The sequence below is a fragment of the Eumetopias jubatus genome, unplaced genomic scaffold (assembly GCF_037043125.1).
Source record: "Eumetopias jubatus isolate StellerSeaLion01/CBP00866 unplaced genomic scaffold, mEumJub1_p1.0 scaffold_8, whole genome shotgun sequence".
In the NCBI taxonomy this organism is placed as follows: domain Eukaryota; kingdom Metazoa; phylum Chordata; class Mammalia; order Carnivora; family Otariidae; genus Eumetopias; species Eumetopias jubatus.
The window spans coordinates 109,187,297-109,206,585 of NW_028274814.1; the positions used below are offsets into that span (position 1 = coordinate 109,187,297).

General features: G+C 33.6%; 1 protein-coding gene across 1 annotated transcript; it reads right to left on the minus strand.

The window, feature by feature from the left end:
* Positions 1–325: 325 nt before the first annotated feature.
* Positions 326–12,118, minus strand: MGAT4C (MGAT4 family member C). Its single transcript, XM_028105526.2, has 4 exons — positions 12,071–12,118; positions 9,904–10,056; positions 4,447–4,594; positions 326–1,467 (listed from the first exon to the last, which is right to left on the minus strand). Exons 2-4 carry the CDS (start codon positions 10,048–10,050, stop codon positions 326–328), a joined length of 1,437 nt encoding a protein of 478 aa, XP_027961327.2. The 5' UTR covers positions 10,051–10,056; positions 12,071–12,118.
* Between the last annotated feature and the right edge of the window lie 7,171 nt (positions 12,119–19,289).

A 19,289-nucleotide genomic window follows, 5' to 3' on the forward strand; every position in this document is an offset into this window, starting at 1 on the left:
TTTTCTCATTTTAAATACTTCATGTCACCTTTTTGACATTTAGTTGAAATTTTGGAACTAACATGATTACATAAAAATATAAATGGAAGTAGCATTAACCATGGAGTGATTCTCAACTTCAAGAGTTAAAATAAATACAAGTGTGGATTAGAATAAAATTATGTTGACAATATGTAAATCAAAACTGCCAAAATGATTAGACTTTTCTTTGAAAATATTCCATCCATTGCTTTCCCTCCAACAGACAAAAGTAGCAAAAGAGGAAGGTAGCAAAAAGGGAAACAGGAAAGCCTGCTTCAATAACTGGACATATCGATTTAATTGGTTAAAAAGTCCAAATGCTAATACTCCGAATAATCAGCCATTCCTTTTGTGTTTTGGTAACATATATCCTTATACAATTTATGTCAAATGGAATTTTTTGATTCACCTCCGACATTTCAAAGTTTCCGTTTTTGAATTCCCCTAGTCTTAAGTAAGTAACACATTGTCTACTTTGTTTGAAATCTACAACATTTTCCCCAACATCTAGGGCTCCATGATGTAAAATGTCATTTTGCCGATCTTCTGTTCCAGTACTCACTTTAATTTTTTTAATTAAAATCGGATTTTCAAATATAATCACAAAGAAATCTCCTGCTGAAGGTGGTTTCCCCCAAAAGTACTCATCAACACTACTATAAGCCTTGCTTGCTTCATAATTTTCGAAAACATTCATGTTGGTATATAGATTGGCAGGAGGGTTATCAGGGATGTCAAATGACTCTTCTTCAAAATCATCATCCTTCAGCTTATTCTCAGTCCCTTTATATGATGAATAATAACCCATGTGCTGAAAGAGAGATGGTTTAAAACGGATCACATTTTTCTGAGCTAAAAGACCCCGAAAATGAGTCAATAGCCAATCACAAGGCATTTCTTGATAAAACATTAATAAAAAGTGTGCTAAACGTGGGAGATCATGAGAATGATAAAGTTTTCCAATGTAGCCAAGCTTAGAGAACTCAAGAGTTACCCAGTAGGTTCCTTCTAGGGATGTAATGACTTTCTTGATGGCAGTTAAGAAATTTTTTGAACATCGAACATCATCTTCAAGCATTACATAATAGTCTGAAGTATTGGCACAAAAATTAAGCAGAAAAGCATAGTCTACATTTTGCTTAGAACGAAATCTGACTCTGTCTTCTGGATCATTGTAATTTCTCTTAAGGCCATCCAGGATTGGGTAATATTCCTCTGGAGCATGTATAACTATTAATCTTCCTGCAATAATGTGGTGGGCGAATTTCTGTGTAATATCCTGGACCATGACATCACGCCAGGATGAATTAAAGTCTGCTAGGTGAACCACCACTGAAATTTCCTTCAGCTCCTCATAGCTGGATTGCTCAAAAATTGACTTGATTGTCTCGAGTAAATAGTTTCCTTTTTTTCGTTTCACTGATGAAAGTCCAATTGTAAGAAACCCTGAGTGAAAGAGTTCAGAAAGAAGACAAATTAAATGCGAAATAGGCTTTGAATAACACAGAAAAAAAATATTTTCCCCTCAGGCCTGCTACAATATTAGGCACATCTAGTAAATGGTATGTGTAGAATATTTTGTGAGTAAAGTCTTATGCTAAATATGTAAAGGCTATAGGACTTAATACATAATTTATTTTTCTACGGAAAAAAATGCATCTTAAGCACAATGACATATGAGCTTTATTGATGTAAACATTTGTTTATGAAATAAAAAATACCATTTAAGGTGTTTTGCAGCTTATTGTTCTCATATATGTCCATTAGAGAAGACAGATTTTTGGATAATATCCCCACTATTAAAAAATGCAAAAGGAGAAGGAAATTCACAGTTAAGGATGACAAATAAGTCTCAAATGATAAAAAAGAAAATTAAGCATAACTCATTCTTTTATCTTTAAATTTTTCATAGAAACATGTTACATTTTCATTTTTTTTGATCATTGTCATTATCTCACACCAGAAAAATTAATAATTGGACTTCACAGTTTTATTTTGAAATTTACCTAGAATGTTAATTAGAATGGAAACAAAATTATAAACTATTTTTAAAAAATGCATTATTATTCAAATATATAGTACATTGTTCCAATACATGAATATCACTGTTTTCCTTATTTTGAAACAAATTTTAGAGCAATTTTCTGATGGGAAATTTTTATTCAGAATCTAAAATCTAAAATTAGAAACTGGATATCTGTAGGGAATAAAATAAAACCTTATGAAATGGCAGTTTACTTCTAAAAAGTGTAGATGTCTCTTTCTCAAAATATTTTCACTTTTTAAAGCTCTGACTCTCACCGTGATTCAGAACTGAATAAAATTTCCTAAAAACTACTTGAAAAATAGGAAAATATTTCTATTCACTAAGATCACTGTTTTAATACAGACACCTACTTGTTGTGACTTATGCAATACTGAAAAAGCCCTTTCTAAGAATAATCGTTCTTACTAGTCTGTCAGAGAGGTAGAGATTTACACATTTTGTTTAAATACCTGGGTTTACGACCCTAACTTCTTTTGAAAAATGAATATGTTCTGTGGTACCATTCAACTCAAGATACCAGCCTTTACTAATGCCCTAGAATAGCCAATACTATGAGAATAGTTCCTACATTAAAGGCAGGAATCTATGCATTTTGCCTGTAGTATGCATCTTGAATATTCCTAACCATCTTTTGGGACAGCTTTGTACTTGTCATCATTTCTGCTTTATAGATGAGGAAAGGAAATTCAGTCACAGGGAGATGTGTTCACTTGTGCAAAGTGTAACACCTAATGAGTAGCGTGGGGCCAAGATCCAAAGTGCCCTGTGTGTACACTCTGTTTTATATCACCTCTTTGTATAAAGCAGTGGCATATGTGCATTGCCAGTTTACTAACTTAGGATGGAAAGGGAGAATCAGTAATGTTTGCACAAAGGTAGTGTAACAGATGGAGATAAAAATAAACATTGGCAATCTTATGCAATTAGAAGAAAGCTTAAGAGCGATAGACATTTGAAATGAAGGAATGAATGGAAGATAGACCTAAAGAAGCCCGAATTAAGTTAAGTTACAATTTCCTCAACCTGGTGATCACAGACTCACTTGTATAAACACTTCTTAATGGGGAATTCAATTTCTGTGGTCCCCACATGACCCATTAAGAAATTCATGATATCACTGTGTTTCATTGATTTCACGAGTCATATTTTTCACACAGAAACATTTTAAACTCACGTTGAATATTGTAATTGATGGCATCTTACAATTAAAACTGATGATTATGTTTTCTTAGTGGCACATTAATTAGATCATGATACCTTCTATAGTCTACGGTGTCTTGAGATCCATAGAGTGTGTGTAGTATGTTACTTCTCAGATCCAATCTACCGATAGTGAGTTGAATAGTTTTCTCCAAAAATTCAGGTCTACCTGGAACCTCAGAATGTGACCTTATTTGAAAATAGAGTCTTTGCAGATATAATTAGTTAAGGATCTTGAGATAAATCATTTTGGATTTACAGTGGGCTCTAAATGTAATGACTGGTGTCCCTGAAGAAGAGGAGAGAACACAGAGAGACACAAAGACCAAGGGAAGAAGATCCTGTGGAGATGGAGACTGGGACTGTAGTTAAGCTCCCACAAACCAAGGGACGGCAAGAGTGACCAAAAGCTGAAAGAGTCAAGAAAAGATTCTCCCCTATAACTTTCAGGAGAGTGGCTCTGTCAGCACCTTGATTTTGAACATCTGGTCTCCAGAAATATGAGAGAATAAATCCCCATCGTTTTAAACTACCTAGTTTGTGGTAATTGGTTATAGCACTTTGGTAAACTAAAACAATGACGTTCACTACTTCAAAAGCAGTGGCAAGTCATAAAAACCAGAGCATTAGAGTTAGAAAATATATCGGTATGAGAATAGTATTTTTAAAAGGGAAGTTTTAAAAGTTCAAATAAATTGATTTTTCTCAGTCTCTCTACGTGGTTCTACAGCAAACTGTTTGAAAGTTTATATAACAATTAGGCATTTTAAAAAATTTCTTTTTTGGGTTATTAATGGAACTGGATCAGTGACTGCAATTTGTGAGGAAACACTGAATTACTTCCCAAAGAATATATATTAGTAAAGCCCATAAAGTTTTATTGCGACACAAATGAAGCCAGTTGTCATTATTTCATTATTTATTTTTTTAAGATTTTATTAATTTATTTGAGAGAGAGAGAGAGAACGAGAGGGGAGAGGGTCAGAGGAAGAAGCAGACTCCCTGCTGAGCAGTGGTCCCGACGCAGGACTTGATCCTGGGACTCGATCCCAGACTCTAGGATCATGACCTGAGCTGAAGGCAGTCGCTTAACCAACTGAGCCACCCAGACGACCCCTAATTTTAAAAAAACAAAAATACTTTATGTGTTCTTTATTTGAAAGTGTAGGGATACTTACGCTTTCTTTGTAAAGGCGTGGCAGCTAAGTAGCGATAGGTGACGTTGATGGCTCCTGAGAAATTAGATAAATCTTTGAAAGTATGCACATAACGTTCTGAATTCAGCTGATGTGTGGATGTTTCCCTTATAAGTTGTTTATCTCCTTCCTGAATGCCATGAAGGAGGCAGAGAAAATAAATAATAGATGGTCATGGATTAAATAAAGTTTCTCCTTACACAACGAACATGTGGGGTTGATATGCAACATGGGTATTATATAAATCTCAACTACTGCACCACAAACTATAGATCCTCATCTCTCACCTGAATTCCCACCTAGAGTCTCTACTCCAATTGTACTGTTTCTACTTCTCTTCTATTTGCTTTTCCACAGCATACATTAATAATGGCATTCTCTGGACAAAAAAAATCTCTATGTGAAAACTCCCACTGCCTTTATGTTAAAATTCAAATCCTTTACAATAATTCAATGATCTTAAAATTTCACAATGATCTACAGTGATGTAAAGCTAATTCTTACTAAGTTTACCATATTTGAGTCATAATTAAGCTATTTCATCTTCTTCAAGAATTGTTCAATAATACCATACATAATTTCTATATAATTATTTCTGGATAATTTGTTAGTCAAGAAGCTTTAGTCAGTTACTTATATGGCCACTATAATCAAAGACTGTTGAGAATAGATAGCCATGGTCTTTGTGACATCAGTGTTTTTTCACATGTCTTCAAGATATCTTACGATACATTTGTACCAAGTCTAGGAAATGTCTTCAGAACTTGCACTACTTTTTCCCATGATATGTTTGCTTGTTGCTTGTGTGTGTGTGTGTACATGTGCGTGAATGCATGCGTGTGTGTGTGTTTGTGTAAGCAGTATTCTATTGGAGTTGAAGTCTGGTCCTTTTATGTTTAAGAACCCCTTTATGTAATTGGTAATGGACTTCTGTCATTCAATGTTTGAGAAGGTTTTTATTAAAAAAAGATTCATATTTAGCTTAAATATATCCTGTTAATTACTAATTGGTCCCTTTTTCTCTCTTACTTAGTATAAGTTCAATAGTAGATTTTGATTATCTAATCATGATTTGATCAAGTTTTTATTGGTTATACATTATTAGCAAAATATTGACTTGCTTGGCCTTTGTATCAGGCTTACTACCATGGGTAGAATATATATTCAAAGATAACCTATTTAGAAAGAATTTTGTTGTTTTTGGCAAGTGTCTACTGTACTGTGTGATGTTATATGGATCTATTTCTACTATTCCATATACAATGGCAGGTCAGGCATGTGCAAGCCATTAAGACTATAGAGGAATTAAATGCATTTGAACCAATTTGGTCCTCATATTATCTGCCTGTGGTCAATAAAACTTTAATTAAATCACTATTATAAAAATTAGAAAGGATTCAAATACAAATTTTACCTCATTTGGAACATTCAACACTTTGCATCACATTCAAATGTCAATGGAGAAAGAGACTGGCTCAAAATTTTAAATCATTGGCCAGACTGGAATTGTCTTAGAATAAAAATTGACAATAGTAGACCATGACTGGGAAGAGCTTTCAATCTGGTTTTTGCTAACTCAAGATCCCTTCTGAATATCTCTTCTGTATATTCAATTATGTTTATAAACCTATACTTGGTCTTTAATACTGTATTTCTATATTCTATATTGTCTTGATCATTGAGAAAAATATGTTAGCCTTTTACAATATTTATAATATATTTGCCATCTATAGGTTACAGACTTTCAAAATATATGAAATTATACTTTGAATTCTATATTTCTTATAAATATTGAATATCTATTGAATTCTGATTATTATAATTTCTTTACACATAAATATTTTCATCTTTGTCTTTCTGAAAACCTATAGAACATTATCAGAGTTTTAAAATAAATTTAGGATTGCTAAAAAAGTAACTAAGGACTCAGTTCAGCACCAACTTCTTTAATAGTAATGTAATAGTGTCCATTATCAATAGGGTCTAGGAGAAATATCTATAAGAATCACAGTAGTCACAGTTCTGAATTCATTTTACCATTCTGCTCTTATGTGATGTTACATTCTAAAGGAAGTGCAGGATATTGAATATTTCTTTAAGAATTCTATCTTGAATGTGTAAAATTCCAGACCTTTTGTGTGTTAAGATAGAGTACATTCATCCTGATTGAAGGACATAACAGAATATAAAATGAAATGGAAGTTATATGAAAGCACTTTATTAAATTCTCAAGAACAAGCTCCTTTACACTTTTCAGCATAAATAAATAATGCAACTTTCACCTGAGTCAGCCTTGTTGGCTGCTTTCCAGGGGCATCTATCTGTACTGCTAGGCTCTCCCTGGATACCTTCTTTCTGTAGCTACTATGCTGCGGTGTATTTCTCAGTAATAAGACAAAGCTTTATGACAATCATTTTCTGGATAGGAATGCAATTCAATGGACTAGCAACAGACTAAGTGTATAGCCTGGTGGCTACTTTGAAGATGTTCACAGCCCAGAGGCTCAGTTGATTGGGCATGTAGTGTCTCTTCTACTTAGTTTGCCTTGTAATAGTATTTGTCTCTTACACTGAGCTTGGCTTCCTTTCCGAATGAAAGGCACATATGTCCCGAATATGTAAGCAATACATTAAACTGTTATATGCCAAGGATTTCAGGCCACAAATGGATTTTCTAGCAAAAGCAGCAGAATAGAAAGTGCTAAGTAACTCCAGAGATCTTTTACTTGTAATAGTTTATCTTATTTCTCTGAATTATAAGTAGTATTTCCCCCTTAAAAAAGAAGGCAGGAAAAGAAAGATCTGGGAATGTCTATGCTTAGCAAATTGTACACATTGTGGCATTCTGAAGTCAAGAAAAAAAACTGAATGAGATAATTTTGTGAAAACTGAAATAAACACGGACAGAAGGGTCAAAAGGGACAAGTGTTACAAAGAAACTACATTGTATACTTAGTATACAGTAGTAGGTGGCTGGCTTTCTCTGGCTATTAAACGTTTTTAGAAAAGCAATTTTAGTGTAGTTTTACATTAATTATTTAAATGTTTTAAATCTTTATACATATTAAGCCTTGGGATGAAATTTGGTTTTGGATGAATTTAGGTAAAAAAAATCATCAGTAAATAGTGAGAAATTAAAGTAATAAAAATACTGTCATTAAATTTTCAGTAAGGGGAGTGCTTGTATTTAACCATCATTTTAACTCACTTTTTCCAACTTAATATAAGTACTTAAAAATAATTACAATTTTTTAAATTTAATTTTATTTTTTTAAAGATTTTATCCATTTGAGAGAGAGAGAATGAGAGACAGAGAGCATGAGAGGGGAGAGGGTCAGAGGGAGAAACAGACTCCCCATTGAGCAGGGAGCCCGATGCGGGACTCGATCCCGGGACTCCGGGATCATGACCTGAGCTGAAGGCAGTCGCCCAACCAACTGAGCCACCCAGGCGCCCAAAAATAACAATTTTTAAAACGAAGGAGAAATCTATTCTCTACACTTGGCCTGATTTGTAAATTTGACTAGATATATGTGTAATCTAGCCAGAGAAAATTTCATTGAGAAAGTAAATACTCTTTAGTAAGAGCTGCTTCATTAAATCACACCCTTTACATTAGATGGGTAGGACTGAAGCTTGGATAAACATGTGTACAAATCCACAAGACAGGGCATTAGTATTTGATCCTCTTATAGATATACACTCTATTACTTCTTACACATTTTACAATGAATTTGAGGAGGTTCTATATTAACAAGATGTAAGGATGTTTGTTGCATACAATGGTCCTTTGTCTGTTTAAAATGAAACACTGAAATTGTGTTTAAAAGTGTCTTACAAATGCAGCAAGTCATTGAATACAATAAGCATCCTGTCAATACCATGTGTTTGGTTTACAAGATGTGATTTACTGCTACCAGTAGACATAGATGCAAAAGATAAATTTTTATTACAAAATTAAATCATTTATCAAAAGCTCTCTTTATTAATTTATGATCTTTATTTTTTTCCAGAAAAAATAGGGGGTCACATGGGGCTTGCTATATTGTCTGTAAGTCTCATAAACCTAATAATTGGGTTTAAAGAAAGGTAAAAATGCATCTCATTAGTAAGTTTCTCCAGTTTGCTATGTTTACCTAAGTCATGCCTAATCAAATTCTATTCATCTGTGGTGATTTCAGCCATTGTGAATTGTCTATGGATAACAGAATGAAGGGACCACAAGATCAAGAAGTATATGTGAATGTAAAAGGCATAGGCAGAGTCAAGATCTAGGAATATGGCAGAATTTCATCATCAAAGAACAATGCTAATGGAAGCAAGATGCTTTATAGAAGACATCCTGAGAGGATCTGTCCCAACTAAGATCAAATGGTTGGCCTATTGGCATAGAATAGTACATGACAATTCATGGGTAGGTAATATCATGTTCAATTAATGAAATAAAACATTTTACTGGGAAATGCTCTTTGTGGTTATTGTCAGATTTTCTCTTGCTAAGATATTCATTGAAACTTTCAGCATGTTTGCATGGTGGAAAGTACTTTTCAGTCCTCTCTGTGTCCAAAGATTTTGATTTTCTGAAATATGTGAACAGGAGCAATAACATAAAGATTAGGATTTCTCCAGATAGCTTAAGCTCAATTCAGACATAAAGTAAATAAGCAAAAATGTCCATGTTATTCTCATCAGACATGAAATGATGTGGTATTTACAATGATAACAAATAATAGAACAAATAGAGTTCTCAAAATTAGCCAGAGTAAGTCCTTTTGTATATTTCTAGAATTTACTTAAAAGTTCATTTATATATTATACACTAAGTTATCTTTTTTAAACTACTGAATAGTTTTCACATCATTATCTCTAGTTCTTGAGGTTCCATACTACTTTTCAATGAATATAAATATATAACATGGTGGCCATTTATGACTATTCAAAATCAAGTGAGGTGTCATACATTATAATAAAATATTACTTCTTAACAAAATAGCATAATTAGTATCATTAATTAAAAAATAAGATTTGGAAAATTTCAATGATAATATTAAAAAACTGAGAAAGTAAGGACTAATATCTTTAAGAATTTTTTAAAATTCTACATGTTTCAAATTAAAGCTCAGAAATTATTATGGTTATACATAAAATTAATCCAGCATAGTGATAGCTAATTTATTTATAACCAAATACACATATTTGAACTACAATACGCAGCACTAAAGAAAACATTGCAACATAAATCAAAATAATTGTAATGCTGGGCTTATAGAATTAATACAAAAAGTAGCTAGATAGAAAGTATACATGTTACAGTTTTGCTCAAATAAGGCTGTTCCAGCAGCCAGGGATTGAAGTTAGGTTACAATTGGACTAAGCCTAATTTGATTTAGACCTTATTTTTAAAAGCAACAACAAAAATAATTAACCTCCAAAACTTACCAGAACATAGCTGTCTTCAATGTACAAGTTCATAAAGAGAAGGAAAATGACAAGAACTCCCAAGAATGATACTGTGGAACGTTTTCTCAAGCATCTCATTTTATCAAGTGTTTCAAAAATATGCTTCATTTGACAAAATTTAAACATTCTATCCTGTGGAAAAAGGGCACAGAATTACTGACAATTAATTTTGGATGTAAATATTTCTTCATATGTATCAAAAGCCAGGCTTTCATAAAATCTCACCCTTCACCTGTTTAACTAAAAAGTTGTTTCCAATTTCACACATATGATTTTCACAGATTAGTAATATCTTAACATAAGGTCAATGCACTGCTTTATGTTGCTGTGGAGTAAATAAAAATAAAAAGCAAATCTCAGTAATTTTTGAACAAATGAACATTAACAATGGTAATGCAAAAAAAAAAAGTCCTTTGATGAGAAACAGCACAAAAATAAAAGAGAAATACAAACACTACGGTAACTTCTACCTCCTCATACTATAATGTAATGAAAATGGAAGAAACTAGAAGCATGGGCCTAATATTGATCTTGGAGTAAGTGCACTGAAAAGAACACCTGGGAGGGAACCTGGGTCAAAGAGAGAGAAGTCGTAAGTAAAGGAAGTTAAACTTTTGGGCTAAGTCCAAACATATTTTCGAGAACTTGAGTTACAGTTGGTTTGCTTATTTTTCCAATAATTCTTGTTAAGTGAGAGTAGATCCTGGGGTGGCATATCTACATGGCCTTGCTTGATCTACTAACTAGAAGTTTGGCTGTTTATAATAATTCATGGACTGCAAAAACAAAATTAGCATCAGCAAGATTAGTGGAGATCTATATTTTTTCCCATTCTACTCTTCTACATTTTGTGTTATTTTCCAATCACTGATTTATTTAGATTACTGATGGTTTGTTCAAAAAAGTATAAACATATCTGGAATGTTCAAAAGACTAGTTGAATCAATCATATTTTGTCTAAAATCAAGTATAATCTGGAAACTGTACCACTTCTAGTTGGGTACTGGGTCTTCCTGAGCTCAGTGTTAGGATGAAGTATTTATATAAATAAAGGAATTCAGGAAGTGAAAATGGCCTGTCCACCAAACCATTAAATGATGTCTAGGACATAGCAGGCAAGCAATATCTCTTCAATGAATTAATGCAAGAAATAATTTATTAATCCTTATAAATTATAAGAAAGAATATTAGGAATTGGGAGAAAGGCTTAACAAAGGCAGAGAATGGAAGAATTCTCAAAAAGAAATGTTAAGAATTACTCATTTTCTTTAGCCATATTTTTCTCTAGGTTTTTTTTTTTAATTTTTCTTGTTGATTTGTAGAAATTTTAAATATATGTGTAGAGATGCACACATATACACTTATCTTTGCTTATGTTGAAAATATTTAGGTATCTTCCCCAAGTATTATATTTTCTGTTGGGTTTGGCCAGCAAATCCTGAGGCAGTGAATGAAAAAATTACTCCAGACACCTTAGGAGGAGAAAGGAGAGGGTGTGGGGACCAGACACTCTAGTGGGGAAAGGTCCCAAGTCAAACTGCCTCCACTTTTATTGTGAACGTTATCAATACATCAAGGGAATAAGAAAAACAAGAAGGAATGTGAAGCTTTAAGAATCAGAACAGTGGCATAGGGAGTACCCTGTGATCAGAACATGCCGTGCTTGTGACATGTGTGCAGTCAGGGAGTGCATGGAGTGCATGACCATCAAAGATAAATGTTTCTCTAAGTTAAGCATTTACTCCTTGGGTGAGAGCATTGAACCGCAACAAGGATCTGGCTGTTTTCAGCCTAGAAACTGCAAAGGAGGTCCAGTTTGCAGACACTCCTTTGCTTTTCAACTAGTCTCACCCAGGGAGGCATGTGTTTATTAAATCTTCTCTAGCCAAGGCATTATGAATTCTCACAATTTTCTTCTTGGTCTGACTTTTGCAGTGTAGTGTTTTTGATTTCAAATTTGTTTCATACGTATGGCTTTTTTTGGTATAATGTTTAAAAAATATGGACAGTCTCATTTATTTTTTTGTTTTTTTTCCATGGATAGATTTTCTAATATATCTAGAATTTATCTTTTTGTCCTTTATCATGTAGTGGATCATTTTATTTATTTATTTTTCATCTGGAGAGCTGATGGTCTTCTCCTTACAGTGCACTGGCCATAGCTACTAGTCACATTACTGCTCCTGACTTCAAGGGTGTGGGAAGTATAATCTCCCTGGGAGTCAGAAATAAAGAACATTACTATTGTATACCACACTTTATATCCAATCAACCATTCTTTTCATATGGGATGCCACTTCTGGAATAGGGTCACTTTCTAATTTGTATTTATAGGTTAAAAATGTATTTATAGATCCATCATTTATAACATTGTTCAATAAGAAAATATACAGCAATTTAAACCAAAGCATGATAAGTGAAATTCTGTTATCTGGTAATGCTTCTGTAGATAAAACTGCATTATGTTTGTAAGAGATTTTTACCTGAATATTAAAAATTGACAAAAACACAAAGGATTAGTATCTGATCATACACCAATGGACACAATATTTTTAAATGTCAATTTGTGAAAACTTATCAATAACACCAAATGCACACATTCCCTTTGACTCAGCAATTATACTTCTAAAATTCTATTTAAAGACAAAAATTGTATTCGTGGGTAAATGTTTAGCTATAGTGTTACAGGACAGTGATATTTGTAAAATAAATTGGAAACTATAAGATGTTAACTGCTGTCATCTTAGTGTAGAAGAATTATCAAGAATTTTCAATCTTGTTTTTACTTTTTTCAATTTCTATACTTTCAAATGTAAATATATTCAATAATATTTAAAAATTTACTTTTAATTTTCAAAAGTCTCTATCATCTGTTGGAAAACAAAACTGCATTTTATTTCTTGGACACAAAAGCATAAACACAGAAATTTTTTTCAAGAAAATAAAGTTTAAAAATATGTAGCCCTGTATGGTATGGTTTGGATGCTCTGAATTTGAATGTTATAAATTCAATATAAATGCTAAGTCAAGAAGAAGTATATTCTAATTCTATTCCTTGGAGACAAAGACAAAATGTAAATAATGTGACTACAAATTGAATTTGCAAAGTTCAAATGTAGATAATTACATATAAAGAAAATAAGTATACCTATTAAAATTTATTAAATACTTACTAAATGCTAGGCAATACAGTTTGCGAGGGGAGCTCATTGATCTTTCATAACAAAGCTGAGATTTTAATACTACCATTAGTTTTACAAATGAAAAAAAAAAGAAAGAAAGAAAAAATCCAGGGTTTTCTTGAGGTGTCTCTACAAGGAATGATTCCAGTTTTTAAATATTAAAATTGATCGGCGTCTGCTCAATTAACCACTAGTGGTATACAGTTTACTAATTAGGTTTCATATGACATTTTAAACATACTGTTGCCAACAAACTATCCCACATATATGGTGATAACAATTTGTGATACCAATCTCTTGAATAAAATAGAAATAATATAAAAGACATAAATTCAATTTTTTTGGCAGAAAAAAATTTAATTAAATCTACTTAGCCTAATAAACATATAAATATATAATGTGAGGAGGTGGGTGATATATGATATTTCAAGTAATATGAGAAGTAGAAAGTATACTATTTTGGAGGCAATACTTCAGAGTACTCTGCAATAATGCAAAATAGTACAAAACAACAACAAAACCCCAGGTTGTAATTCCAGAGTTGACAAAGAAAGAAAGACAGAATCCTGGGAGAGTAATGGTGATCATCTGAATTCTAAGATCCAATTCTTCAAGTTAGAATCCTCCAAAATCCATTCAGAACAATCAGAGCACAAATAACCTTCCATAATGTACACCCTCACAGCAAACCCATGAGAAACATAATAGCACAAATTTCACTGTTTATATAAGTGAAAACAATAACACCCAGAACAGGCAGAATTGGCTGAGGAGCCCAAATCAGAGCAAACAAAGGATCAGAAAACAGATCAAAATATGTGTCATTTATTAAAAAAAAACAGACAAACCAGCAAAAGAAAATTAAGGAAGCTAATAATTCATCCAAACTTCTTTCTCATCTGAAACAGAATCATCTGGGTCCAGGAAATTCCAAATAAATATTCAGAAAAAAGAAAACAAAACCCTAGAATTACAGTCAATTAAATTTACTGAGAGGAAAACAAAATAGCTGATTTCAGGTAGGAGGAAGGGACTTTGTGGTTAGGCTATCTTTCTGTTGTGCCATGAAGCAAGGAAGCTCTTAGAGATTAGTAGGAGCATATCTAAAGGACACAGAAAATAGCTTAAAGAGGCTTCTATTGAGAAAACTTGAGAAAATCAATCCATCAAAAAATGACTATGATTGATAGAAAAATATTGAATTAATACAAACTCATGTATATAGGGTAATGATAAAAAGAAGAGAAAGAGAAAGTAAGAAACCTATCACAATTAGAGGTGATCACTACATCATCTTCTGATTCTAGAAATTGGTCATTGAAAGGAAAGTATCAAGGTTTCCTGCATTTCCAGGAGGAACTGTATTTCATCCACATTTAATGATTGGCATTTTCAGATAGTGGACAACAGGCAGCAAGGGCAAACATCTCTGAGGGAAAGGGAATGAAAAAAGTAAGTGCCAGGATTTTTCTAGTTTGTTGCCAGAAGGCAGTTTTCAAAAGTCAGGGCAGGACATTGATGAAAGAAATTGAAGAAGTCCCAAATAGAAAGATATCCTGTGTTCATGTACTGAAAGAGTATCATTAAAATGTCCATACTACCCAAAGCCAATAGATCCAATGCAATCCCTATCAAAATTCCAATAGTTTTTATAGATTCCAGTAGTTTTTATAGAAATAGAAAAAAAATTCTAAAATTTGTCTGGAGTCACAAAAGACCCTGAAAACCCAAAGCAATCATAAGAAAGAATAACAAAGCTAGAGGCATCATACTTCCTGATTTCAAACTACTGTATATTAAAAAAGCTATAGTAATCAAAATGGTATGGTACTGTCAAAGAAATAGACACAGTTCAATGGACAGAATCAAGAGCTCAAAAATAAGCCCATGCATTTACAGTCTGCTAAATATTTGACAGGAGAGCCAAGAATACTTGGTAAGGAAAGGTTAGTCTCTTTAATAAATGATGCTGGGAAAACTGGACAGCTACATGTAAAAAAATAAAATGGACCCCTATCAACAATTAGAACAATTAGAACAGTTTCTGCAATGCAAAGACAGAAATAATTCATGTTTCCTTCATCCGAAACAGAAAAAAAAAATCGTAACAGATTGGGCATCAGATAGAGTACTCAGAAGAATCTTGCCTTAGTAATGAGGTAAAATTAGCCCAAGACTGGAGCCTTCTCTGAAACCAGCACTCTGATAGCAAAAATTGACAAAAGGAATTATTATTAGAAAGGGAAATTATAACTGGAGGGTATTATGCTGAGCGAAATAAGTCAATCAGAGAAAGACAATTATCATATGGTTTCACTCATATGAGGAATATAAGAAACAGCACAGAGGATCATAGGGGAAGGGAGGGGAAAACCACATTCCAGAAACTGTTCGAATTGTTCTTTTCCAGTGATCCCTTACCAGTTGTTGGACAGTGTTCTCACACACATGCCTAGTGCTCAAAGACATGAGGGAAACCCTTTGTAGATCTCTCTCTCTTTCTCTTTCCCTCTCTCTCCCGTGTGTCTCCCTCCCTTCACTTGTAGTCTCCATGTAGCTTTCTCCTTTCTGGTACTCTGCCCTTGAATTCCAGCCATGTCAGAATCTCAAGCTTCTCAACTATGTCTCCTCACCCTAGGGAGCCCACTGTCTCATTGGATTCTCTCTCCTCGTGCTGCAGCCTAGAAACTCTAAACAGTGTGCTGTGGCAATTATCTCATTTGTTTCCCTTCTACCAGGAATCATGCCCTTTTCTGCTTGTATTTATAAAAATATGAGTATTCGTTTCACATATTTAGTCTAGTGCTTTAGTTAAGGAGAAAGGGTAAATCAACCCCCTATTTCTTCATCATGGTCAGAAAAATCTTGCTGGTTATACAATTCTTTGCCTGTACTTTCTTCTCTTTTTCTTGATAAGTAGTATGCATTATTGTCTTGCTTTTAATGTTACTTGGGACATCTAGAGGCACCTGTTTTTCTTTCCACTATAAATGATTTGGCAAATGTAAAATGGATTGGTTGTGTTGCCTAGAGGCTTGTTAATTTTTTTTTTTTAAGTAGGCTTCATGCCCAGTGTGGAGCCCAGTGTGGGGCTTGAACTCATGACCCTGAGATCAAGACCTGAGCTGAGATCAAGAGTCGGATGACTAACTGACTGAGCCACCCAGCTGCCCCTGGGCTTAAGTCATTTTTTTGAAAGAAAAGATTTTCAAACTGTGCTACATATGTGGGTGTGCACACATGCACAAATACACACAAACCCAAACATTAAACTGTATAAAAGAAACATATTTAAAACATAGATATTCAAAAAGGCTAATGATAAAGGGATGAGCAAAGTGTTTTAAACAAGTTCAGACAATGAGATACCACAGTTTGGCACCCCGATATACAATGTGAGTGAATAAAAGCCATAAAAGCATAAAACTACTCAATTAAGGCCACTTTGTAAAGCTAAATGCTACAATTCCAGACAAATACCACCAAATAACACAACCAGCAACTTCTTAAATCAGAAACAACAGAAAATTCAATAAGTCAAAATGCCTAATGTTATGAGTCTATAAATTCTCACAGCCTAAAATAGGTCAGGAGAACAAAAATTGTGAGATATCAGAACAGAAACATATGTAAATCAAGAACTCTTAGAAACATAAGCACATGTTTATGGATGTGCAAACACAGTGAAGGATAATAATATTCTTCTCTCAGAATCTGTCAGTTTAAATAGTCAAAAAATAGCAAAGACAGAGCATCTGACAATCCAACATTTTCTCTTAATATTTAATTTTTGTGTGTGTGTTTTGGTCAACGAAATATATACAGTAGGTAGGGATTTTAAAGAATGTTTCGGGTCTGACCATAAACCAATATAATACAAAATAATCCAACAAAGGAGGAGAGAGCCACATCCCATGAAAGAGATACTGATGGTTTAGGTGGAAATGTGATGGAGAGAAGTGGAGAGATTTAAATGCAAGGTAACTCCTAGATATCATGGTAGCATTACTGGGTAGCCATTTTTATTTTTTAATAATTTATTTATTTAATTTGGGGGGAGGGGATCAGAGGAAGAGGGAGAGAGAATCTTAAGCAGACTCCTCCCTTTGTGTGGAGCCTGACATGGGGCTTGATCCCACCACCTGAGATCATGACCGGAGCCAAAAACAAGAGTTAGATGCCCAACTGACTCCACCACCCAGGCACTCCTGGTAGCCATTTTTAACCCACAGGCACTCTGCAACAGCATAAGTCTCTTAGGGTCTAGTGTGAAAAGAAAGCATGTTGATACAAGTAAGTAATAAAACTAGCTATTGAAAACCACTAAATTGAGCTTGGCAAACTCAAGCTCACCATCGTTTACAAACTGGAAGTATTAAAAGAAAGTAAAAATTTTGTTTGAAATTATTAAACAGGTGAGCACACCTTGATAATATAAACTGCAGTAGCATGCTCCTGCTTGAAAATATCAGTCACACAAATGAGGACAGATTATTTGAACAGTATTTTGGTTCCACGTTCAAACAGTGTCTTATTTTGTTAGAAAGTTTTGACTTAGTCTTCAAATAATTTTAGAGAGGTAAAAAGTGTTTTTCAGAGCAGATTAGGTTCATTTAGAAAAATGATAACTCATATTATCATGGTTTGAGTGAATTATTTTCTCAGGATGATATATATCATCTTTTTTCTTTAAGATTTTATTTATTTGACAGACAGAGAAACAGTGAGAGAGGGAACACAAGCAGGGTGAGTGGGAAAGGGAGAAGCAGGCTTCCCGCCGAGCAGGGAGCCCGATGCAGGGCTTGATCCCAGGACCCTGGGACCATGACCTGAGCCGAAGGCAGTCGCTTAACCAACTGAGCCACCCAGGCACTCCAATATATATCATCTTTATATAACCTAAATGTCATGAGAAATTTATTTGCAAAAAACATATGCTACAATACACTTTATCTCTTGCACGTGTAATGGGACATGTTTGCACATCCATAAACATGTGCTTATGTTTCTAAGAGTTCTTGATTTACATATGATGGTTTAGTAGTTTTACTGCAAATGTTTTAAAAAACAGCTTCTTTGTCAGAAATTTATAATACAACACTATTGATTGTGAATATAGTTATGGAAATAAGGATATATAAAAACCCTACTCCTCTGCTCTAAATGTATGCAAAGTTGGCACATCTGGTTCAATAAGCCTTTTTTTTTTTTTTTTAAGAATCACATTCTCTTTGGAAGATCCAGGTGTTGAATGTTCACATATATGAAACTACTTCAAAGACATAACTATTTAAAAATCATTTGGATGTAATGCTATACCAAATATTTTAAATGGAAATAAATTGTTTTCACTCTATAATTCCTTTGTAAAGATTATTACATTTGAATATGTGGATATATTTATTTATATTCACATATAAAATGTATATTATATATTCATGTATTTACATACAATTTTGAAATTACAAATAGTGTAGCAATACTCCTATACACTTATATACACATAATTATACATATATAAATGTAGCTATAATCACTGACAATGAAACAAGTCAGTCAGTGAGAAAGTACTATTCTTTCTCACTATTTAGTACTAATCCTACCTGAATTTTGTCTTCTTAACTTCACAAACCATCTCCAAAGAGGAGACAAGACATTCTTAGTAATCTTTCCGTCCTATAATATTGTTCTTTCCCACCATTCTGTCCAATCTTCTCTTCTTTTCTTTACAACCTTTTGACATTTCATGACCTCTCTTATAACCAAATTTGAGCAAAATTCAAAATTTAGATCTTAAGCTAGGACTCCTTCCTGAGCCTATTTCCAATTTTTGAATAGAGACTATTATCTCTAGGCAGATTTCCTGCTATTCACACAAACACAGTGAATCTAAAACTACAGGATGGTTTTCCATTCCAGCCTGTTCGTGCTTGCCGTCTCATTTTTGGTAGGCCTAGATTTCTAATCGCCAAATTAAATCATCTCAAAAGTTATTTGTCTCCTGCTCTCCCAAAGTCAGAAATATTCCAAGTTCTGTCTCAAGCCTTCAATATCTCACCTGCCACAATTTCTCCCCCCACCCCACGCCGCTCCCCCATTCTCACTGCCATTATCAGAGTTCAGGTTAACACTTCCTGATGCTGATGGTTTTTCCTACCCGTACGCTGTTCATCATTTGTTTCT

What these genes read in the sequence shown, in the direction of transcription:
- MGAT4C (XM_028105526.2), bottom strand. Translation starts at nt 10,050, where the DNA reads ATGTTTAAATTTTGTCAAATGAAGCATATTTTTGAAACACTTGATAAA. An exon ending in TTGAAGACAGCTATGTTCTG is followed by an intron (nt 4,595 to 9,903) that starts GTAAGTTTTGGA and finishes CATGGCATTCAG; the next exon opens with GAAGGAGATAAACAACTTAT. An exon ending in CACGCCTTTACAAAGAAAGC is followed by an intron (nt 1,468 to 4,446) that starts GTAAGTATCCCT and finishes TCTTTCACTCAG; the next exon opens with GGTTTCTTACAATTGGACTT.